Source organism: Alnus glutinosa, chromosome 4 (genome assembly GCF_958979055.1).
Source record: "Alnus glutinosa chromosome 4, dhAlnGlut1.1, whole genome shotgun sequence".
NCBI classification, from domain to species: domain Eukaryota; kingdom Viridiplantae; phylum Streptophyta; class Magnoliopsida; order Fagales; family Betulaceae; genus Alnus; species Alnus glutinosa.
The window spans coordinates 28,612,278-28,638,861 of NC_084889.1; the positions used below are offsets into that span (position 1 = coordinate 28,612,278).

A 26,584-nucleotide genomic window follows, 5' to 3' on the forward strand; every position below is an offset into this window, starting at 1 on the left:
ATGCAAATTAAAAGGAACTAAGGTTAAGGAATCCACCAAACCAAATCCTACAACTCACACTCTTGGTTTCCACTTGAACACCCAAAGAACATTAAGCTTAAGGTGTTATTCAAGTTTCTTAACCATAAACCCAATGACCATTAAATGAATCCAACTCATTGACAAATCACAAAGAGTACCGATTGAAATCAAAACATCCAATGTATCATTCAATCACAATGGATATCATCATTCAAACCGATAAAACAATGTATTAGTCGGTTGAAACACATAAAATGTCCTCTATCCACCACTAACCACATTCATTGCAAAAGATAAAGCTTTAAATGAATGGAACTTGAACAACTAAAATGATATATCATTAAATGTGCAAGTGGTACAGCAAGGTTGTGAGTGTCATCAATGGAAAGGTTTCATCCTCAACCCTAGTTGAGGTTACTAGCCTTCCATGACTAAGAACACCACAAGAAAATGATGAACAACCATGGAAATGAAAGAAAAGCTCTACAAAGAGAAAGTATCTAAAAATAAACTACTGAATTACACTACAAGAAGCACGAAATTAAACCTATCTACAGAGTTTCTGCTCTATCCTACTCTCCATTCTAGTCTTCCAACAAGGGGAGGGCTATGGCTTTTATAGAAGCAAGCCATGGCAAGAATGACTCATCTACCCTCCTCTAGGGTTCCTCTGCAGCTAGAGACAACCACAAACACGAAACCAGCGTGTTCTGCAGCGGAAATCAGAGAGAGGACTGTTTTTTGGCTTCTGATTGGGCGTTCTGGCGCGCTCTGCAAAAGCAGTTTCTGGGAAAATTTGATCGATCGACTTTAATTTCGATCGATCGACTTCGGGCAAATATTCGATCGATCGAATTTTAAGTTCGATCGATCGACTTGTCAGGGTCTCCGAATTTCCAGCTATTTCCTTATGAAATTTGTCATTCCTCTCTTATTGTCCTACAGAAACAGAAAACACAAAAACTAACCAAAACATTAGAAAATAACAAGGTTAAAGGTCTGACTAGTGCAAATCAAGGGGTCCAAATACACCATATTTGGTACTCATCAGAACCTAACGCTGACACCATTACTAAACCCACGGATGCCACAGCTACAGATCCTAATCTACCTAAGGCTGCCACGTGTACCACTCTTAAAGCCTATGCATTGATGACCATGGCTGCCACGAATGCCAAGCATGACACAGCTGTTGTGCCAGCTATTGTCAAAGATTCCATGCCTTCAATATGTGATACTAAAGATTACTTTTCAAGCGATAAGGATTTGGCAAGACAGCAGGCTACCAAAATGAGACTACCTCAACAGATATTCCATGCAAGGCAACTATTGCCTCAGTAGATACCTTATGCAAGGCAAGTAGTGCCTAGATCAGTAAGTCAGAATCCGCCTTGCATTGATCAGTCAATTATGTTTAATGCAGCCTCATCACACCCACACTGCTTCCTAAAGCAGCATGATATCAAAGACAAGTCAACTATACATAAAAGGCAAGAATCAACTAAATCAGCAGGACAATACTTGCCATGGACATCAAGCCAATTAATGATGAGCAGACACAGTCCTTACACTACGGGATTGCTGAACACACAAGGGAAGAAAAGAAGAGCTGGCTACCGTCATGATATTCACTTGTAATATATTTCCTTTTAGTGTTTTAGTCAAATTTGAAATTTAAGTTGTAAATATACATGTAGCCACATTTGTAATGAATCAAGAAATGAGTTTCTCTGCATTTCAATCTCTTTTACGGAAAAGATTAATGTGAAGGTAGCAAATGGAGACCAGTTACAAAGTGAGGAACAATGTACTGCAGTGGCTATAAATGTGCAAGTTAATTAACGATTTCACTACTGATTTTTATGTCCTTAAAGTACTGTGAATTTGTGATATATATAGTCACTATAGTGTTGGGGGTGGTATATACATTGGTTAAGGACATTGAGTCCAATATTCTGTGACTTCCTAAAAATGACTATGGAATTTATTCAATTATGAAGAAAATTAAGTGATGTTGTATAGAATGGTTCCATTGAATTGACAAGAGATATATATATACCAGCAGTTTTCGTAACTCTTGCTGACCACCAATTAGTTACTGTATTACAACAAAGGTATGTGTCGAAACTAAGGGAATATGACTATGAGATCGAATATAAAGCAAGGGACAAGTAGGAACAAGTAGGGACAAGGATATATAATGGAAGAGTGAAGTGTGGTTGATGTTTTGTCTTTATTAGGGAGGTTGAAAGGAAGTGAGAAAATGAAAGAGATTTTCTCCCAGGACCAAGGGTTATTGGCATATGTTTTTGTTTCATAAACAAAAGGTTAAAGTCATGGAGATCAGTAAATTTCCTAAACTATCACCCCCCCCCCCCAAAACAAAAATCATAAACTAAGGTTTAATGGGTATTCGTTAGCTTCATAGATAGAGAATTAAAGCCATGCATGCAAGGGTTAATTTTATTAGAGTTGAGAGGGAAAGGATCCTATTCCACAGAATATAGCCCACTCAGGCTTTTACTGATCTGACTTTTAAGTCTGGTGATTCTCTTTGTCGCCATAATCTCACTGCTGTAAATTCCAACATAATGCACCCAACAAAGTTAGCAGAATAATAAAAGATAGGATTCAGCCTCTCCTCCACTGCTGTCAATCACACCGATACTAATCATACTATAAAAACATTGCTGTCAGTTGTTCATATGTCACTCTCTCAAGAAAACAAGAAACAGCAAGCAAGCTAGCTCTCTGTCCCTCCAATCAGTTTTAGAAAGGGTAGCTTTGATTCTCATACGATATCTTGATTAGTTTTGGAAGATCGATCATGAGTAGCGGAGGAAGGAGAGGAGGAGGAAGAGGCGGCGGTGATGATGAGTCGGAAGATGAAGGATATGAGGTTGGGGAGCTTGGAGACTCCGGCAAGCTGTCGTGGAAGAGGCATTCGGCGTTGTTTAGAAAAGAGTTGAGTTTTGGGAGTGGGCTTGGAAGAGACGCCGGTCGGACTGGAAGCAGATGGGATCGGTTTATCATTCACCTCGATAACTGGTACGCATATATGCACCATCTCTCTCTCTCTCTCTCTCTCTCTCTCTCTCTCTCACTCTCTCTCACTCACTCACTCCCTGTGTGTGGTTCTCTCTGGCCTCTCATCCTGTGTACTTCATACATGAGCATCATCTTTCTTTCTTTTTTTTCTTTTTTTCTTTTTTTTTTTAATTATTATTTTATTATTTTATTTTCCTTTCATCTTTCAAAATTACAATTGAATATGTAATCATTAAATTATGAGATGCAAATAACTTCATAGATAATAAAAAGTGACTTAAAATTGTTTGGGATAAGAAAAAATAGAAGTAGAATTTTTTATTTTTATTTTTATTTTTTTGTGAAAATTTATTAATGTTTCATTTCAGAATTAATAATATTACGACATGTGTCATTTACAATAAAAAATAAAAATATATAAAACAAACAAAAAATAAATAAAAAATAAAGAAGTGATCCGATCACTCTCAAATTGGCCAAACTGTACTCCATGGCCTTGGGGTGCTTTAGCTAATTAGGCCATTAGGGAGTTGTTCGACCACTCTTTATTTTTTTCTTTTCTATTTTTATAGAAAATACTTGACACAACATTATTGATGTTGACGTGAAATTATTAGTTGATTTTGTCAAATTTTTGAATAGAAGAAGCGTCCATAAACTTATTTGTAATTTTTTATTACACAAAGTTTAGGATAAATAATAATCCATGCATCAAATCTTCTGAATAGGATTTAGCTTTATTTTTTTATTAATACTTTTTTATATAAAAATATATTCTGTTGACCAAAAATTAATACTATTGAGGCAACGATAAATCAACCAACCAAATAGTTACTAGTACTCAATAAATCAACCTACCACATGGCTATCATGGAATTGGGTTCTAAGGGGTGGGACATTCACCCCACCCCACCCCATGTGGACTAGTCCATTTTTTGTCTATCTTGAGTAATATTTTTAAGGTAAATTACTCTAGATGATATATAGCATGAATTTGGGATATCAGTAAATTAATTCTAAAGAAAACTCAAGGATAGAGTAGTGTTATATATATATATATATATATATATATATATATATATATATATATATAATACAATGATAACGTGACATTCATAATTAACCATTAGATTATCATGGTTAAATAAAGAGAAATCTAAAAGTTTGTTAAGACTATTTCATCAATATTATAAAATAATTGTAAGATAAAAAAAGTAATTTCTACATTTACCATGTTTACATTACATGTAAAACATTTGAGTAAAGATTATATATTTCCATTACACAATCATTATATTTGAAATACTTATGTGAAATTTTTTTTTTAATATACTTTTTTAATCTATTATCTACATTTCTCTCTCTCTCTCTCTTTTTAATATTCTCATATCATATAATAATTAATTGTAAGAAAATTATAAAAGATTCTAGGTTTTTGCACAAAGTAGCCATGATGAAGCAATGCAAACAACAACCGAGTAAAAACATATAAATAGCGAGAATGGAAGGATTTTGTTTGGGTTTGTGATTTTAACAAGTGTAATTGAAAAACAACAATTTTAAAATATGCAATTTGAAAAAGTAATTTTTAAAAACGCAGTTAAGCATTTGGTAAAATCGCGTTTGAGATTTCATACATGAGTATAGACAAGGGATGAAGATCCCCTCAAATTTCTTTGACAATTTGAGATCTCAAATTCTTAAATTTTAGCTATTATTTGGATCTAACAGCTCATATTGTGCCTGCTATCAACATGAAATAAACGCTAAAATAATTCAAAATAAACCCACAAATATAAAGACGAAAATGCCCTTTAGCATAAAAAATTCAAAAACAGCTGGCTGGAATTCGGTGTTCCTCAGCCAGAATGGCTAGATCCCGGCCGAACCTCGACCAGTTGGCAAGAATCGGGCCGTTCCACGGTCATAACGGCCGGATCTCGGTTGGCTAGCCAAGATCAGTTCCTTCCTTTGTCAAATTTGAACAGCCGGCCGGGATCCGGCCATTCTGGCCGGGGAGATGCTAGATTCGGCCAGATTAGGCCACCAGATTCGAACTGCCGGCTGGGATCCAGTCGTTCTGGCCCGAGAGCTACTAGATCCGGCCAGATCTCGGCCAGTCGGCCGGGATCCAGCCATTATGGCCGGGGAACGACCGGATTTAGGCCGGCTGGCCAATGATCCGGCAATTATGGCCGGGGAACGGCTAGGATCTGGCTGTTCTAGCCGAGAACGACCGAATTCCGGCCGCTGGCCGGGGATATAGCTGTTTTTAAATTTTTTTTAAGCTGAAGGGCATTTTCGTCTATATATTTGTGAGTTTATTTAGAATTATTTTAGCATTTATTTCAGGTTAACAGCTGGCACAATATGAGTTGTTAGATCCAAATAATGGTTAGGATTTAAGAATTTGAGATCTTAAATTGTCAAAGGCAATTTGAGGCAAACCTAATTCAGACAAATGACCCTCTTTCTTTATTCATTTTTTTTTTCTTTTTTTTTTTCTGTTTTTTTTTTTTAAAAAAAAATTAAATTAAATTATTTAAATTTATTATTATTTGTATTATTATTATTATTATTATTATTATTATTATTATTATTATTATTATTATTATTATTTTCCTTTTATTTTTCAAAATTACAATTGAAACGATAAGCATTAACTTATGAGATGCAAATAGCTTCATAGGTAATAAAAAGTAACTTAAAATTGTTTGAGATATATAAGAAGAAATAGAAGTAGTTTTTTCTTTGAAAATTTGACAGAATTTATTAATGTGTGATGTTAGAACTAATAATATTGCGACATGTGTTCTTTATAATAAAAAAAATATAAAACAAACAACAAAAATATAAAAAATAAGGGGGTAGTTCGATCACTCTCAAACTAGTCAAACCAAATTCCATGGCCTTGGGATGCTTCAGCTAATTTGGGAGTTGTCCGAACACTCTTTATTTTTATTTTTATTTTTATTATTATTATAAAAAAAATGTTTGACGCAACATTGTTGGTGTTGACGTGACATTATTAGCTCATTTCATCAAATTTTCAAGTATAAGATGCGTCCATAAACTTATTTGTAATTTTTTATTACCCAAAAAGTTCTGGGTAAGTAATAATCCATGCATCAAATCTTCTGAATAGGATTTAGCTTTATTATTTTATTATTATTTTTTATATAAAAATATATTTTGTTGGCCAAAAATTAATACTATTGAAGCATCGATAAATCAACCAACCAAATAGAATCTAGTACTCAATAAATCAACCTACCACATGGCTATCATGGAATTGGATTCTAGGGGGTGGGGACATTCACTGCTCCCCACCCCATGTGCACTAGCCATTTTTTGTCTACCTTGAGTAAAAATTCTAAGGTAAATTACTCTTGATGATATATAGCATGAATTTGGGATATTAGTAAATTAATTATAAAGAAATCTCAAGGATAAGAGTAGTGTTATATATATATAATTATTATACAAGGTTAACGTGACATTCATAATTAACCATTAGATCGTCATGGATAAAAAAAGAGTAATCTAAAAGTTTGTTAAGACTATCACATCAACATTATAAAATAGTTATAAGATAAAAAAGTAATTTCTACCTTTACCACGTTTACATTACATATAAAATATTTGAGTAAAGATTATATATATCCACTACACAATCATTATATTTGAAATACTTAGGTTAATTTTTTTTAATATACTTTTTTAATCTATTATCTACATTTCTCTCTCTCTCTCTCTTTTTTTTTTTCTTTTTTTTTTTTTTTTCTTTTTTAATATTCTCATATCATATAATAATTAATTGTAAGAAAATTATAAAAGATTCAGGATTAAATACAAAATTACCCCCTATATTTTGCAAACTTTATTTTTTGTCCTCTGAGTTTTAATTTTTATCATATTTAGTACCTGTGGTATGGGAAAAGATGAAAATTGTACCTTCATCTATTTTTCCATCCCAAACAGACGGAAATCCACGTCAATGCTATGTTGCACCATTCAAAATGCGACACGTGGCCACACTATTTTTTTTTTTTTTTTTTTATTATTTTTTTTAAAAAAATTGTAAGGGTGGCTAAGCCACCTCTTTTGGGCCACCCCCATGTGGCCCAATGAGCCACCACTACATTTTTATTTTTATTTTTCTAATTTTTTATAAAAGCCTTAAATTTTTTTTTTTTTTTTTAAATAGTGTGGCCACGTGTCACATTTTGAATGGTGCCACGTGGTGTCGACGAGGATTTCCGTCAGTTTTGGATGGAAAAATAGACGGAGGTACAATTTTCATCTTTTTCCATACCACAGGTACCACATATGATAAAAATTAAAACTCAGGGGATAAAAAATAAAGTTTGCAAACCACAGGAGGCAAGTAGGCATTTAACCCAAAGATTCGTGGTTCTTGTACAAAGTAGCCATGATAAAGCAATGCAAACAATAATGGAATAAAAACGTATAAATAGCGAGAATGGAAGGATTTTGTTTGGGTTTGTGATTTTAACAAGTGTATTTGAAAAGCATCAATTTTAAAATGTGCGATTTGAAAAAGTAATTTTTAAAAACGCAGTTAAGCGTTTGGTAAAATCGTTGTTTGATCTTTAAAATCACAAGTTGGTTTTTAAAATTATGTGTTTTCAACAAAACACTCCTTACCTGCGATTTGAAAAAGCAGATTTCTACTTTTTTCAAATCGTAATTTTTTAAAAATATAATTGCTAAACAATTAATTTTTTACAATTTAATTTAAAATTACACCTTAGTCTACGAAATCGCAATCCAAAATGAACTCAAAATTCATTTTAATACGATGGGAAGCAACGCAGGTGGTACGTGGCGTGGACGCATTTCATTCTACTATGTGCGGTCTACTCCTCCTTCTTCACGCCCCTGGAGTTCGGCTTCTTCCGAGGACTCCCCGAGAACCTCTTCCTCCTTGACATTGCCGGCCAATTCGCCTTCCTCATCGACATTGTTGTCCGCTTCTTCATCGCCTATCGCGACACCCACTCCTACCGCATGGTCTACGACCACAATCTCATTGCCGTTCGGTAGCTGTTTTCTTCTTTTCCTACTTTTAATCTGCTGTAATTAACCATGCAAAACACCATTGGGTTTTTCATGCTTCGTGATTTTCTTGACTATAGGTACTTGAAGTCTCGGTTCTTTGTTGATTTACTATGTTGTTTCCCCTGGGATGCTATCTACAAGGTATTGTACACTAATTTTTACTTTTTGGTTTTGGTCTGCCGTTTCTTTTATTCCATTCGGATTGAATTTCTAATGACCTCCAATAAGGAGAAACAGTTTCTAGGATTATCTATGGCATTAACATACAATGTTAAGTTTATTCCACAACAAGAGCTCTAGTATGCATTATCTTGAAGGGAGGCATTTAGAAACCCAAAAAAAGTGAAAAAAAAAAAAAAAAAGGAGGGAAAGAAAATGGAAAGTGAAAAGGATATGTTACAAATAAGATAGTCAATTCAGGACTCTTTCTTTTATCATCAACAACGTTATATTGTTCCTTATCATTTGTGGTAAATTACAGTGTCACAAGTTGTTTTATTCTGGATTGACTCCTCAAGATGCTTATGGGGTATCTCTATTCAATTATTTTTAAACTCAATAACTCTATATATGATGATTTGAACACAACTTCTCTAATCAGGCTTCTGGTAGAAAAGAGCCAGTCAGGTACCTATTGTGGATTAGGCTAAGTCGAGCACTCAGAGTAACTGAGTTTTTTGAGAAGTTGGAGAAAGATATCCGGCTAAATTACCTCGCTACGAGAATTGCAAAACTTTTTGTTGTTGAACTCTATTGCACACATACGGCTGCCTGCATCTTTTACTATCTTGCTACCACTTTGCCTGCCTCCGAGGAAGGTTACACATGGATAGGAAGTTTGAAGATGGGTGACTACAGTTATTCACACTTTAGAGAGATTGATCTTTGGAAGCGTTATGTAACATCTCTCTATTTTGCCATTGTTACCATGGCGACTCTTGGTATGCTTGTCTATGATTCTCTCTTGAAGATAAACAGATATAACTAATAAGCTATTGATTATTTGTACAAATGACACTCAAGATTACTATGAGTGTGTGTGCGAGTTCGTGCTCTAGTTTAGAGCTCATCTTTTCTACTGTATGCCATAATGGTTATTCCTTATGAACATGTAAAACAGTATGTCTATTTTCAAAAATTGTTTAAAATGACTCCTTATCATTTGTATGTGAAGCAGTGCTACATCGTGAAGGTTTTCTCTAATTAAATCTAACATAGTACATGTTTTTTTTAAAATTTGACAATGGTCCCTTCTCATTACCGTATGAATTAGTGCTTTTTCATTCTGAGTTTCTAATATCAGATTTGGGATGCTTCACTGTACGTGCTGATAAAATGCTCTACTTGCAGGTTATGGAGAAATACATGCAGTCAATGTCAGGGAAATGATATTCATTATGATTTATGTATCATTTGACATGATTCTTGGTGCTTATCTGCTTGGTAATATGGCAGCATTGATAGTAAAAGGATCAAAGACAGAACAGTTTAGGGATAAAATGGCCGACCTTATCAAATATATGAATAAACACAAGCTTGATAGACAAACAAGTAAGGAGATCAAAGGTCATCTACGGTTACAATATGAGCGTAGCAACACCGAAGTTGCTTTACTTCAGGATGTTCCAGCCTCTATTCGGACTAAGGTTTTGAAAAACTTTCATTTGCCTATACACCATCGGTTTAGCACATTCTTCTTAGCATGTGGTATGCTTGATATAAATATTTGGCTTACTACTTATTAGCTTAAGATTTTGGGATTGATGTTTCTCTAACATGATATAAGAGGCTAGATTTTGTCTATGAGGTTTTGATTCAAGTCTTTCTATTTCCCATTTCTGGTAATTCTTTTGTTCTACATGTGTAGAGCCCAAATTTAGTTCGAGCCTGCAAAAAGAAAGGGGTAGGGAGGGGTGGGGATAGCATGTGGCATACTTGATATAAATTTTTGGCCAACTTCCTAACAATTACATGCTTGATATAATAAGCTTTCGTGGTAGATATTTCCCTCAAAATTCCATATTGCTTTACTCGATAAGTATGGTTTTCAAAACTATTTTATTCATCTATTACATTTTGTAAATGTGCATTTGTGTGATCGTTATCACTGAGAGAAGTTATATCAGTTGTTTTTCACCATGTAGATATAGAATGAACACATATATCAATGATTCCCACTGATTTTGCAAGATTTTCTCTTTCACCCATACCTTAAGTTGCAATTTTTTGAATGACGATTGGTGAGAAGGATTAGACCAATTAAGAGATTGAATGTCTCTAGCTGTGAAATAAGGGACATAAAAGTTTCTGAGTGGGGATGATCGTCTGAGATTTCCAGTAATTTCCATAGAATGAATGATAGAGTTGGAGGTTATCATGCAGAAAGGCCTCTCTTCTTCAGATGCAAGTGTTTGTCGAATATTTGAGATTCTATTAATTTCTAATCTTAGGATGTGAGGGTACAAATGAATAGTCAAGTGTTTCTTTTTGTAGAGTTCAATTGTAATTCAAATGTATAGACCATGGAAGCTATTGAAACATGCAATAATCTTAACTTTGGAGGAATTTGTTAGAATATTAGTGACTTTGGGTTGAATAGGAAAATTTGATGCTTGTTTATAAAGTTTAGCGCACTATTGCTTAAAAATAAATGGGAGAGTACTTCATATGTACTAGGGTTGCGCCCCTCTGTGCTTTTTCAATGACATGTCATTATTTATCAAAATAAAAATAAATGAGAAAGTGCTAATTACCTCTAGTACAAATGGCTTATTATTACCTCTAGCTCAAATGGCATTTACTCTCCTTATGAGAATATGGTGAAGGATAAGGTCATGTGCCTCGAGATCAATGTGGTGTGTGTTGTGTAATTTACCATCATAAAAGAAGGGGTAAGTTTATTTCTCCCATAAATATAAACTTGCCACCATCTTGTGTAAAAGGCTTCACATCCATGGCGTTGAATATTGCCTGTTTTTCATCTAAATGATGACATTTTCTTTTCAGTGTGAATTGTGGAGTTTCACAATATGTAGGACTAAAACTGTAGACCTCAGAATTTGAATGCAAAATCCTGCCTTTTTTTTTTTTTTTTTTTTTTTTTTTTTAATTTTCTTATTATTATTATTCTCCCTCTATGTCTTCATTTTTTTTCCCGTTAGATGACTCCTCCCGCAACATACTTCGTTAATGAAATTTAATCTTTCGCAATTGTGTCTTTATGGAAGTATCACTTGGCCTCATCAGATGGTTTAATAAGTTTTACTAAATCTGTTTATTTCCTTTATGAAAATAATTTTCAATTGGGAAATTACAAACTGATTGCAAATAATTGTGGAAGATGTTTCTCAGAATCACCGCAATTACCTAGTTTAATTTTGTGAGCTGGGATAAGTTAGAAGAAGAGTGCCTGACCCAATAGTTAGGGTAGAATTCATGCTGTAATGTTTTAGACGTTGATTTTATATTGTTCATTGCATGTACCTGTTTTTCTTATGATGCTTTATTAATTAATAGAAGTGCTTGAATTTTATGTTTGTACCACAATTTGTCTTCTTTTCGTTTTTTTTTTTCTATGCAGATTTCACAGAACTTATATGAGCCATATATTAGAGAAGCTTCTATATTCAAGGGGTGCTCTTTGGGTTTCATCAAGCAAATTGTAAGCCATCATGTTCTATATGTAATGTATACTATGAATTCCAACGGTTGAACACCAAGAAATTCAGCTTACTTTTTCTGTTTCTAAAGTTGAAAGTCACATGATTTCTTCGAACTTGATCACATCCATTGACTTTAGAAGTCTCAGTTTTCCTTACTGCCAAGGATTCCATTTCAAGGGCAGAGAGTTGTAGCCCCAGTTTAACTTTCTACATGCAAAATTCATTGGAACTGCTATTAGGAATTGTTTATTCACTGCAAGCACTACTGTAACAACTCAATTTTGTTGTTCTAGATTAGGTTTTGATTTCTTACTTAAAATTCACATTTTGGAACTTGAACGTTATGAGTTTTCTTGCATGATTAGCTCTCTGCACAAGTTCGTCTTGAATCATATGCTACTTCTGTTTTCGACGGTTGGGTATAATTTATTTCAGAGGAATGCCATTTGTTGTTATCTCCAGTTGGTCAACACAATTTTTAGTATAGAAAGGTACGTTGCGTATGGTTTTAAAATGTAGATAGTCTATTTACATGTGGTAGTTCCATGCCTATGTCTTACCTAGGGCTCCCACTGGATTCATCTTTTAAGGCTATTCCAGTACCAGATACTACTATTGAGCTGTGAGAAAAGGTTTCTGAGTTTAAAACGCAGTAATTGTAAAAAGTAGGGGGAAGATCACACTAATTAAGGAGCATGGATCCTGCTTTTTTACTTATTTAGAAAAAGAAAAAGAAAAAGAAAAAAAAGGTTTTCTGACTTGCTTTATCTGGTTGTCCATATACTGGTATAGGGGCTGAGCGACTTGAAGAAGGAGCTCTTTACAGCTTGAAACGTGATGAGTTTAAAAATAATTTGTTTCAATAGGATAAGGTTTTAGTTACAAGTTGGCAGTTTGGGAGTGAGGAAGCTGAGGATCTTAAAAGTAATTGTCGGAAGAGTGAGATGGCTAGCCTCTGACAGAGAGTAGTGGATTTCAAATATGGGGAAGGATGGAGAGAGTTATCTTGAATTGGTAGGAGATCAACAGAGTTTCGTTGTGAAAACTAGTGGATTATATGCAGAACAGATTTTTAATGGAGGGGAATAGGAGGTGAGTACTTTTGTGGCAGGATGCTGAGCAGATGAATTGAGCCAGAGATGTTGTGTTTCGGAAGCCAATGTCAGTAGTAGGAAATGTCTAGATGTGCTCCATATGGAGGGAGAGGAGTAGTAGGGTATTTCAATTGGTTGAGCTTGGACGCTGGAGATAAGTTTGCTGAGAACACTGTCCTCTTGGTATTTTATCTTCTCTTCCTTCTTCACTGCTGGCCAAATTTTTTATTTTTTTATTTTTTCCTCAATTCATGTTTTGGAGCTTCTCTTGTATGCTTCCTATGTGCTATAGAGGTGCCTCCTTTTTCAATGTGCTACTTTATAAATTACTTAGTGAAAACAAAGGGCATAAGAGGAGGTTGAATGTTATGGCAAGCTGACTCTACTTGCAAAAAATATAAAAAAGATAATAGAAAGTGTATTTCTCACTTACACATCAAATTTAATTAAAAGTCTTTAACAATGTATCTTTCTCACTCACACATCAAATATAATTGAAGTTTATAAATTATTTTAGAGTTTACTGTCCAAAGATTCATATCTCCATTGCATTAGCACCATATTTTAGATAAAAGCTAAATAGAGTTTCATAAGACTAGTTACCAAATGAAAATTTTTCTAACCAGTGAAGATCTGAATGTTGGCAACAAGTGTACTGCTCTTAAAATAAAATGGCACTCTAAAATGTCCATCAACATCTAAATTCCAAGAGTTGAGCAGTAATCAATTAATTCGTTGTAATGGGCATTCTGTATGCCTTATTTATTTATTTATTTATTATGTTTGTATTTAAAGAGTTAGTATCACATTATAAAAAATGTGGGTACCCAAATGGCAGGTACATTAAATGAGGCTGCATTCTCCATGCTTTCTGGTGGCTATGAGAGCATCAACGTCTAGAAATTTTGTTCAATGCATTTATTTTGCTTTAAGGACCTTTTAGTTTTAGCTGAATGTAGTTGAAGTAGACTATTAGTTGGAAGTATCCTAATTGCCTTGTTTTGTGTTTGGATTTAATTTTATGAATAAATAGTTTCTATTATATTTGTTTCCTTATTTTGTTTGCTCCCTCTATAATGTAATTATCTAATATCTCTTCATAATGTTCACTCGTATAAAACAGAAGTGATAACATTAGAAGCTTAGCTTTTTTCAGTGGAAATGACTCTTATTCATTCCATGGTTTATCAGGCAATCAAAGTCCATGAAGAGTTTTTCATTCCAGGAGAAGTGATTATAGAACAGGGAAACGTAATAGATCAACTTTATATCATATGTCATGGCGAAGTGGTATTGATTTTTCTTTTTTCTTTTTTAAATGCTTGAAAACTCCAATATGTTTATCTTTTTATTTGTTTGTTTACTTGCAATAGCATCTTTATTTTCTATATATGGTATTAGATGATATGGCCACCTCAAAATAATTTACTAATTTTTATTCTATAAAAATTATAACTTTTTAAAAGTAAAGATCTCAACTTGACTGAAGCCTATTTATAGAGTAACAAGATGTTACCAAGAAACCAATCACAGTAGGTTAAGATGGAAGAATAAAGTCTTGAATATCCATACTAGCCATTAATTCAAGTTTTTTGATAACCCGTAACACCTCTCTCTCTCTCTCTCTCTCTCTCTAGTTAGCGTTATTCCCTTCTTTCTCCCTATAGATCCCAAAGCTTTTTTCCAAAGGAAGAAGAATTAGTGGCATTGGGGTGGGATCAGTAACATAGGAAGTGTGAACAGATATGTGTCTAAGCACAGGGAGTGTTGATTACATTTTACTTTTTTATTACATATTTATCTCGAGAATCATCATATTGACTTCTGCATATAACCATTCTAAAATATCTCTAAGTTATAATGGATTATTAATTTTAAAGAAACCTAGAATGTAACCATAAAAATATATAGTTGACTGTTAATCTCAAGAATATCTAAAATATATTTATTTATTGGATATCTTTTCTTTTTATTTGCATGTTTAAGTTTTAAATTAGTATATCTAGACGCAAGCCTCTGTTTTTGTGGGTTTTTGTGTCTATATATTCTTGAATTGTAGGCTTGATGGATATTATATTATCTACAGGAGGAGATAGGAAAGGTGGAAGATGATGAAACAAAAGAATATCTTATGCGTTTGCAAGCACATTGCTCATTTGGCGAGGTTTCTTTTCTTTGTAATACTCCTCAGACTTGTACAGTTCGAGTTCGTGAACTATCTAGAGTCTTGCGACTTGATAAACAATGTTTTAAAGAAATCTTGGAGATATGTTTTTCTGATGGACGGATAATTGTGAACAACCTACTTGAGGTAAACTGAGCTTGGAAATATCAATTTTCTTTCTCCTTCTATTTGAATAGAGAGTAGTTGTGTCAGTTGTGGAAATTTGCTCTCTATTTACATAAAAATACACTGAACTCTAGTTTTATCTAGTTAGAAATCTGAATTCATGAGCCAGTAAATAATATTCTAACAATTTTAGCAATGACAGGGAAAGGACTCCAATCTTCAGAGCAAGATTTTGGAATCAGATGTTACATTGTATATTGAACAGCGTGAATCAGAGTTGGCTATGAAGGTTAATTGTGCTGCTTATGATGGAGATTCTTATCGAGTGAAACGTTTGATTAGAGCAGGAGCTGATCCCAATAAGACGGATTATAATGAAAGATCACCTTTGGTATGGAATTTAGAAGGCTCTGGCCACATTTTAACTTCTTTTTTTTTTTTTTCCTTAATATATATTTTTATATAAAATAGAGCACTAGAATACCATACTGATCTTTTTAATTAATTTTAACAACTTAGTACTATTTTCTCCTGACTTTATCTCAATGACAAAATTTGGAAACTTCCATTCTTTAAAATTTTTAAATAAGGGAGAGTTTCGTCAATCATCTAATCTATTTAAATTTAAGCTACATGAAGAAAAACAAAAAAATGTTTTTTTTGCTTTTAGGTAGAATAGAAGATCTAAAACTAACAAGCAAAACTAGACCTTTTATGTCTTGTCCAGTAAAAAATCAAAACGAGTTGAAATGTCCTAGAGCATCAACCTATCTTTTGAGATATAAAATGATTTGTGTTTGAATTTCCATTTTGCTCTAACATCATTAGAAAGAAGAGTATGCACAAATTCTCAGGACGGTTTTCATTGTTTATAATGATGAAGGGAGCTCCACACATACAGCAGAAATTGTTATCTTTTTCTTCCATTTGTTTCCCTCCTTAGCTTCATAGGTTTATGAGAAGCATACTTTGGGGAGGAAAGGAAAGCTACCAAGGGGCTGATTTGCTGTTCTTTTGGTACAAATTTGAAGTACTTTAGAATTTGATTAGATTGTTAAGTCCATAGTTGTGTTAGTAAATTTTATAGACAAATATACGCGTATGAATTCATTGAATTGGTTTAAACTCCAAGTTTAGTGAGTCATGTCTTTCATTAATTCAAGGCATATTTCATGTATTCATGAAGACATGAGCTATGAATGGATCTAATATATTTATGATAGTGGACTAGAAACTTAAAACTTGACTTTTAGGAAGTTAGACATGACTACTCATTACTTAGGGTTAAGTTGTTGTGTGAAAAAGTTGAAGGGGCTTGTATTTTTAAAATAAAAATGCTTGGTACTTTACAAGATTGTTCACTAGTGTTCAAACTATACAAGTGTTGTTTGAATAATGGACTTGGGATGAGAAACATAAGAGTTTCATTTTCAAAACTCGTGCTCAATATCTCGTTTGAACGTAAATAGAAAAGTTCAACCAAGGACCAACGTTTAAAGCACATTGGAACCCACATTTTAACATGATTAGACAGATTATAGTTTTTTTAAGTGTGCTTGAAGCTTCATTTGAACCAAACAAATTTCATATTGGTTTTGTTCAAAGTGAGTTCAAAGTCTTGTTCGAATCAAACAGATGTTAGATTTGTTTTACTCAAAGCGTGATAGATAGCCGTTTGAATGCGAGAGCCAAAAGTGATGTTTCATAACTAATGTTGTTCGAACACGCTGTTTCCCATTTGAAGACAGTAAATATTTCAAAGATTTTGTATCCTATTTTGAATGAAGTTTTCCAAACTGAGGTTAGTTTTTTTTTTTTTTTTTTTTGTGTGTGTGTACGTATACATCTCATTCTCAGGACTTCATTGAGATTAGACGACACAAAAGGAGAGAGCTTTTGAGAGAGTAATAGGCCTTTAGGTCTTTGAGACTGTTTTTAGCCACTGACATCTTGATTCTTTAGAGTAATCCTTCTAGATGTCGATATAGGAATCTCACACACATAATGACATCATTTCTGCTTAGAGATGCAAATCTTGGAGGATTTCGAGAAGTGATGTGGACTGAGGTTTAGAGTGGAGTGCTGAGGAGTCAATGTGGGGAGCTCATTGAGTTGACATGTGAGTAGCATGGACGAAGAGTAAGACTAATGGGATTCGATAGGGGAACAAGAAAGAACATTGTAGCATGAGTTCATGGTGATTTGAGTTGTGTTAGTAAATCTATAAGAAAGTTCTTTAAATGTTGTATTAATGTCTGGCACACTTTCTGTCTCTTTCACTCTGTAGTTAAACCTAGGGATCATTTGAGGTGTGGGGTTGCTGAGGAGGTTGCTAACTCTCTACAAGGATGCATAGGACCTACTTCACTTCCCTAAATCCTACAAGCTTGTCAAGCCATATTGGGCATCTTTGAAGGTCTTGGCTTACTAGCTAAGATTGAGGGAACTTAGCGGACGTTTTACCCATTGCTTGGGAGGTACAACCTCTCTACAACCTTTTTTTATGAGATCAGGCTTACATGTCATTCTGGGCAGTTGTCACTCTCACACATCACTCTTGTAAATCATAGTTATTGAAGTGGAGCCTCATGTCAATATGTCTTATGTATGCCTGTGATTTTATGTTCTCTTGGTGAATTTTAATTGATGCATTTATATGGTTATGCCAGTCATGTTAACATGTTCGCTCTGAAATGATATTTCATGAGTGATAATTTTAAACTCAAATTTTTTTAATCAAGGTATTATGACAAAACTAAGGTTTATAGACTTATCTATAATGAATTTTAACTTTGAAGTCTACTTTAGTGTAAGCTGGTACTAATTTTGTGCCCCGTGTCTATTTTATCATTATTATTATTATTATTATTATTTTAAAAAAAATTAAGTAATTCAATCTCATTAGAAAAGCATAGAGGAGTGCCACCTTAGAGCATAAGAAGTATCCAAGAGTAAACCCCCTATTAGGAGGAAAAAAAAAAAAAAAGGTAACAAAAGTCCAAAATATCAGAAAAGCTAGAACACTGCAGACTGTTAAACATCGCTATCCATGTAAAGGGAATTAAACATAATATTTTTTTGTTGAAGATTGTGAAGTTTGTTGTGAAACATCTTAATTATGGTGTTTGTTTTTTCCCCCTTTCCTCAATTACTAGGAATGAAACAAATTATGGTATGGGTTATACTCATATTTAATTTTTTTGTTTTTTTGTTTTTTTTTTTCAGCATATTGCTGCATCCAAAGGATATGAAGATATTGTTGTTTTCCTTATTGAGCAAGGAGTGGGCATCAACATTTCAGGTTGGCTTTTCCACTACCTGTAGTTTGATTACCATCAAGGGTGGGCAGGTGAGCCCAAGCCCCTGTACTTTGTCATTCTGTCCATAGTTTTGTGGGCTCCCGAACACATTGCCCCTTGCAAGATAAAACATAATTTCAAGGGCACATGGGGTCGGAATCCTTAGGGCTAAATGTTTACTAGATTATTTTCCCTTCCAAATTAATTAACACCTTTATATGTCACACTGTTCCTGGTGAATAACTGGATTTAGTTTATTAGTTCCAATTCAAAGTCCAACACTACCAAAACTCAGAAATGTTTTTCCAACACAAAATAATAGCAAACAATTTTCAACAAACTTGAGGACAAAAAAAAGGGGATATTGCTATATTTTGAAACTTAAGGCTACAAATTAGAGCATTTGACGAAAATTTAAATCATAAAAAAAATTGAAATTATAATGGTGATGTGGCAGAAAAAAGGGATTTGAATGAAATGGATATTATCTAATTAAAGATCTTTCACCATCAAATGTATAGAAGGCTTCTAAAATCACTTTTTCGATAATTTTTTTTTTCTTTTTATCTTTGTCCATTAATTTAAATAATGGGCACGATCAAGTAATAAGTGTTGTTTAACCATGTGTACTAGATAAGTTTGGAAACACTCCCTTGCTTGAAGCCATCAAGAATGGGCACGATCAAGTAGCGTCTTTACTTGTTAAGGCAGGGGCAGCACTTAATATTGATAATGCTGGTGATTTTCTTTGTATGACTATTGCGAGGAGGGATTTGGATCTTCTAAAAAGGATTTTGGCTAGTGGCATTAATCCAAATGCCAAAAATTATGATCTCCGAACGCCACTTCACCTTGCTGCCTCAGAAGGGCTATATTCAATGGCAGAATTACTTCTAGAAGCAGGAGCGAGTGTTTTGTCAAAGGACAGGTATAACTTAAATAATTATGTGGTTTTTAAGACAAGGGTGAAGCATGATCATTTTTGAGCCTCTGACAGTTTTGCAAGTGCAGAATATAAGATTGTGCAGCAAGGAAGTTGTTTTGATTGATTACGTGTTATGATATGCTTGATGTATGCATTAAATATATTTTTGCTTGTCCTTCATCCTGATTTTGGCATCACAATCAACAATAATTGGGTTTTATGGTTGTTTACACTATGGATCTTTGGATGAGTATTAAAAATAGTAATATCATGGTGTATACTTTTCCCTCATGATGAAATAAAGTTCTGGTTGATATTTCTTTAAGCTTTAAAAATTACTTTGAAAGAAATTTCAATTTCTATTGTTGTTAGAAAACATTAAAATGACGAAAGATGACAATTATATAGTCTGCATTGCCGGCCATTAGAACTTTGCCAGCTGGACTAACCTTTGTCAGCCTGTCTTTTGCATGCAGATGGGGAAATACTCCACTTGATGATGCCTGGATAGGTGGAAATAAGAATTTGATCAAGCTGTTTGAAGTTACAAGAACTTCTCAGCTGTCCCAGTTATCAAATTGCTCTCAAGAAATTCGAGGTACGAACAAAATTGTAGTTCTTACATATTGCATCACCATCCTCAATTATCTTGTTAGCAATAAACTGTCCATTTCTGGATGGAATTTTATTGCACAAAAATTTGTTGCTGAAAAAAATAGTTGGTACTTCATTAAATTTGAATTTTTTTTTTTTTTTTGCTTACAGACTATATAATAGAAATTATTATTATTATTTTATTTTATTTTATTTTTTTCTTTGTACCAAAGACCTGCTGAAAAATAAGGGTTTGATACTATTTTGGAGAACTGATTGTCGCAAAAATCTGAATCTTTTAGGACATGGGCTGAACAATGTGAAGCTTATGCACACTATCAGTGAGAAATACAATTCCTTGTCACTAAACTTTTCAATCATTCTTGTATCGATAGGATTGTGTGGAAATCTACAATTGAACATACTAAAGAATGGATCCATAGGGTGATGACGGCAGCAAGTGATTTGAAGAAAATCCAGAAGAAGAGCCTTCTCAGAAAGAGGGAGCTAAGGATCGAGGATATGATTGCAAACAACCAGAGGCAATTAGTAGCTTAGGAAAAGAAAAAGAACTGGAGGCAATTAGTAATCACTTTATTGAGGAAATAGACCCCATACACATGTTGAGAATGAGACAAGATGGATATTCTTAGAAGGTCAAGCACATTATGTAAAAGGAGTCAAGGCAGACAATCATGGAAGTTGGATATCAATCAAATAAAATATAATGGAGAAAAATCAAATCCTTTCATTCTTATAATAACAAAAGGAAATATTCTACCCAATGAGGGAATCGTACTAGTGTCATCTGTTTTTGTTTCTTTTGCCCTTCTCCTTAGCCTGAGTAATTTCTTGCATTAAGTGATTTGTCAGATGTTTACCCTACTACTCTCAGTAAGTTGACAACATTTTTGTTGGCAACAACAGATGAAATGCGCAAGAAGACATGCACAGTGTTCCCCATTCACCCATGGGGTGCCAAGGAGGAGAGAAGAGAGGGAGTTGTATTGTGGGTTCCGCAAAGCATTGAAGAGCTCATCAAAGCAGCAAAAGAGCAGTTGAAATGTTCAAGTGGCACTTGTATTTTGGCAGAAAATGGGGGTAAAATTCTTGACATAAACATGGTTACCAATGATCAGAAGTTATATCTGGTTTGTGAAGCACAAAGCAGGTAATTAGGGTGCCCAGAGCGATTTAATGTTTCGCAAAACTGGGAATATTTATCCTACACGTTAGTTATGTGTACCACCAAGCAATTTCCCCTCTTTCTAAATGCTAAGCATGTCTATTGTCTACACACAAACAAACACATATGTATATGTAAGAATATTATTATCAGAACAACACTTTAAATATGCTTGCTTTCTTTTGGCATGCCTAATAATTCTGCCCTATAATTTTTGTAAAATAGATTTGGGACCAAGTAGCCTAAAAATTCAGAGATAAAATTTCTAGGGGAACGTATGAAATCCTAGTCGCACTCATGGACAGTACATAATTTAGAAAAATGAAAGAAAGCAGAATTTGTGTGAACATTACATAGTATAGCTAATTTGGTGCCAGGACTGGCATGATATATCTTGAAATATATATCATGGATTTTTACATGCATGTACATAAATTGCTAATGATCGGCTTCTTCACTATTAATGACCTGTCCTTGGAATAAGTTCTTCAACAAGAATGAAATGGAGTAGGTCTTTCAGTACAAATGTTGAATATTGGATTGAGAAGCGTCTGAGGACAAATTATGCTACTCGTGAAGACCAATAATTGTGCAGACCTTCACTTGAATGCTATACAAAATTGAGGACAACAGCTGCAATCTTCCAGCAAAACACAACTTTCTTGACATCAAAGAATTATTTCTAGCAGTAATCCTCTCAAATAGCATGAGCTTTCCCATTTATCTTTTTGGTAATCCCACATTAACTCTTGAGCAAGTAATACATTTTTAGAGATACTTCTATGTTAGGAAGAAAAGCTGTCTGATTAGAACTCACTATCTAATGAGAGTCTTTTTGCTAACATCTTATTAATACACTTATACACCACATTGCAACAATAGGTAGGCCAAAAATCACCCATAGAAGATGGATTTTGTTTCTTAGGAACAAGAGTGATAATTGTAGCATTCACTTAATTCCTTCAACAACATACTGGAACTGAAGAAAGATTGCATTGCTTCAACGACATCCTTCCTAATAATCGGCCAAGCCTTCAGAAAGAACCCAGCTGAGAAGCCATTCAGTCTTGGAGCTTTGTTACTTTTCATAGAAAACAGAATTTTTTCTAATCTCCTCTACACTGACCTCCTTTCCCATCCCTTCAATGACATCTTCAAGTAATCTGCTTCTAATCAATTGCTCAATTCTCCCAGCCTTCTCTAGTTTGATCCATGTCTTGCACTTTATCCCCATTCTCATTCCACAAGTGTTTAATTAGATTTTTTGAATTCATAACTTGCACAATTCTGTGAAAGAAAGAATTATTATGGTCTCTTTTAGGTTCAACCATTGATTCCTAGATTTCTGTTTAAAGAAATTTTCTTCTGCCTTGCTAATGGAAATGTACTCGTGCATACACTCATTTTCCTTCAACATGAAAACAAACAACATCCTACTTAGATCTCAGACTGCAAATAACTGTATTCGCTTGTACACTCCTATTCAACACCAATAGTAATCATACCCTCACTCCATCATTATCTAGCTCAATCTACTTAGGGAATTCAGAATCAACAGTCATCTCCACCAAAATTCTAGCAAAACCAAGTCTCTTTTGATCTTCATAAAGGCCTTCAAGCACAAAATGCTCCAGAATTCCATCGGCAAATGCAACAATTTATGACAAATTGTTACACATGCACACAATATATATATATATATATATATATATATATATATATATATATAATATTCTGTTTGACCAAAAGAGAAAAGGTTCGAATCATCATGCACAAAAAGTGTTGCACGTTCTGGCTTCTACCAGCCCTAGGTTGGTTAATTTGCAACTGTTTACAATCTTACCCAACCTCTCAGTTCAACAAATCAACACCATCATGCAATTTAATTGTTCGTAAAAATTACACTTATTCCTCTCAAACTTGCATTCAATGAATCAATTTGTAGTGTTCTTTCAAAATTTAAAAAGATACAATTGACCCGGTAGACTATGTAGCCATTTTACTTACTCTATTTATTAGAATTTTTCGTTAAATTTGATGGAAAATAAGTCACGCGCTTATTCCTCTCAAACTTGCATTCAATTTGTAATATTGATCTCTCAAACTTTAAAAAGTTATAATCGACCCCTTAGACTATCTACCCCTTTCACTTACACCATCTGATAGAATTTTTTGTTACACTTGTTGAAAAATTAGTTGTGTGCAATACATCTGACTCAAAATGACACTAATACCCCTACATCAGATAAATTTTTTTTTTTTTTTTTTTTTTTTTTTTTAAAAAAAAAAAAAAAAAAAAAACTATTGTAGAATGAGAGCCACAGCTACCCATGGATCGATGGTCGTGGGCCTAGGTCGGAGAACTACGACTATGGGTGAGAGAAATAGGTAGTTTAGGGGACCTGAGCAATGCAAATTAAATGTGAATAGTATGTCATGTTGGCTCCAAAACCAATAATGTCCCAACTCATTCAATTTCGTGTACATGATTTTAGATAGGCTCAGGCACAATTTTTTTTTTTTTTTTTTTTTTTTCTTGGTATAAACCCGAAATCCATGAGTTGAAGAGAGTGTAGAGTAACAGTATAATAATAGACTTTATAATGATGGAGTTGTAAATTGTTGGATTCGAATCCGACCAAGTTTCACTGCTGCCGACCTCAAACATAAATGGCTATCAATGTATACGTACGTATCTTGTTAAGCATAATAAATATTTATATATGACAAAGAAACAGAAAATATTATTAATAATAAACATGGAAAATGAGCATGAGCATTACTTTAATGGAATAGCCGCGTTCACAAGCAATAATATAACTCAATGTTGGGGTGCCTTGACGACAAAGAGAGACACCTACTGACACGTGTGGTGAGTTAAAAAGTCAACAAGCCAATCAAAGAATCCAAGATATATATAAGTATATATATCACTTTCTGGCAGGCCTTGGCTTCAAGAAACTGTGAATATGTGGTGCAGTGGCCGGAAGGTAGCAAAGGATTTTAGGCATGGAGGAGGATGAAAAGTGAAGGTGTGGGGAATGTTGTCTGGCTCGAGGCCACCAATAAACTGATCAATGGTGAGAGTTTTGAGAGAGTTTCTCGGACCAGGCTTCATTCCCCTCACTGTCTTCTCTTTCTCATATCTAGCTAGCTATCATCTTCTCTAATTGCATTAACATTGCACTCCTGCAGGTAAACTACTCTCTCTCTCTCTCTCTCTCTCTCTCTCTCTCTCTCTCTCTCTCTCTCTCATATTTTATGAAGGTTGGAGCAGTTGATCATGATCAACTTAAGATCATAAGATATTGCCCGTCAGTGAGAGTTGTATTTTGTATCCAACGAAGTTAAGAGTTGTAAATTGTATCAAAGTCAGATAGGATTGTCCATCTATTCTTTGTAATTCTCTGTCTACATACGATCAATAATATTTGGTCGATTCCCACAACAAGAAGAAATAAAAACAAAACACAAACAGAAATTAAAAAAAAAAAAAATTTACCAAAAAAAAAAAAAAAAAGCTCCATCATACAACAGTAACGACGGTAGAGGGCAGCGACGATGATGTGTAGGGAGGGTTTTGGTGGTCGTATGAGCTCTACATGCAAGCGCATAGGGACCATGCGGAGGCATGTGGTGATCGCAAGGCAACGAGGAGGCCGGGACGTCATATGCGAAGAGTGAAGATGCCGAAGAACACGATGGTGAGGCGCGTCAGTGGAAGGGATAGAGAAAGGGTGCATGATACATCGAGCTAGGAGAAAGCCAAATCAGAAATCCATTGTAAATCCGAGCTCGGCGCATTGGCAATGGGTGGGGGGCAAGGGGCAGACGGTGACACGACAGCAGGGATCGGCAGTCCATGAGTGGTGGAAGGGCGGAAGCTGAGCTTTTGGGAGAAAAATAAACTATAAAAAGAACAAGGGAACGATGACAAGGAAGGGGAAGGGGAAGGGGAAAGGGTGGGTGGGGGGGGGGGGGGGGGGGGAAGAAATCCATCCCTCATCGCTTCGAGACCACACCAACGGTATAGTGGAGCCTCACGAGGAGGATGAAAGAGCCTTACTCTAGAGAGGAGGAGGAACTTCTCCCTCTAGAAAGAGAGAAGTCGATGTGACGTTACTAGTTTTGAAACATCAATGCATGGAACACTTTACTTGCATGTTTATAAAAGGGGCTCACCTCATCATCTTGTTATTATGCGTGTTTTACTTATTAAGTTGTGGACTTACATATACTTATTTTTACTTATAAAATAATATGTTGTACAGATCGAGAAGCCAACCCTAGGAGTCGAGCAAGAAAAACCCGAAGGTAGATGCAGTTGTCCAAGCTTGATTTCATCCTTCATATTTTTTTGAGGACATACTAGATAGTTTTCCAAACAACTTCTGGTACTTCGTATTTATTTTACGGATGTATTGAACTTATTTACTATGTAGTGCTTGTGAATAGTGTCATGACTTAACCTTAAATTACAATGGTGATAAACTTTATGTAAGGATTATAGTATGATATGATGGTTACCTAGTAAATGCTCTAGTAGTGGTATATATATATACCCAATTTCTGCTGCTTATTTTACGTTAGTAATAATACTCAGGTTAATTATTAGTTAATTAATTTATGAGTGTTACATCAACTACTCTGAAAAACTCTATAATGAAGTGGTCAGATAACTCTCAAGAATGGTCGGTCACCTCCAGGTTAAGAAGTGATCAAGTAACCTTCGAAAACTTTTTCAAAAGTATATCCAAATAGCCCCTAGGTGAAAGGGTGCACAAGCCACTCAAAAATTTCATTAAAGGAGTGATTTGATCACTTCCTTAGATTAGAGGGTAGTCCAACCAACCTAAAACATTCTTTGGCGGCGTTGGACTCCCAACTCTCGGGTGAGAGAGTGGTGGAGAGTAGAGATGGGAGAGCCACCCGGCCCACCCCCAACCACTCTTTATAAGTTTTTTTTTTTTTTTTTTTTTTTTTTTTTTTTTTTTTAAATTTTTTTTTCGTGTGTCAAATTGAAGTGACATTTTGTACAAGTGACAATATTTTATTATCTCATATGACCTTTTACACGGAGGACAAAAATTTCATTAAAGTTTTAGATAGTTTAGATGGTAAATAAACGGATCGGGGTATGAAATTTATAAATTTATTACTTATTTTTTGTAAGTATTTTATTAATTTTTGTCCTTGAAGAAAAAGCATTTGTAATTTTGTATTAAGGAGAGGTAACCGAATAAAGAAAGCAGGACCTACACTTTGGCACATGAGTCGCACGTGTATATCCTCAAATAAACCATCTAAAATCCAACGGCCAAGAAAGCGACACTTTTACTGTGTCCCACTACCCCTGAACCTCTAGGAGACTAGAAAGTATTCG

The 26,584-nt window shown here is 34.4% G+C and overlaps 1 protein-coding gene across 1 annotated transcript; it reads left to right on the top strand.

Annotated features, from left to right (window-relative positions):
* The first annotated feature begins 2,848 nt into the window (after positions 1 to 2,848).
* On the top strand, positions 2,849 to 21,423 carry LOC133866273 (potassium channel SKOR-like). The gene is made up of 13 exons (XM_062302801.1): positions 2,849 to 3,069; positions 7,908 to 8,132; positions 8,229 to 8,292; positions 8,753 to 9,092; positions 9,502 to 9,797; positions 11,732 to 11,812; positions 14,099 to 14,197; positions 14,994 to 15,218; positions 15,400 to 15,588; positions 18,423 to 18,498; positions 19,130 to 19,424; positions 19,898 to 20,019; positions 20,943 to 21,423. The coding sequence occupies exons 1-13, from the start codon at positions 2,849 to 2,851 to the stop codon at positions 21,188 to 21,190; spliced, it is 2,481 nt and encodes an 826-aa protein (XP_062158785.1). The 3' UTR covers positions 21,191 to 21,423.
* The last annotated feature ends 5,161 nt before the right edge of the window (positions 21,424 to 26,584 follow it).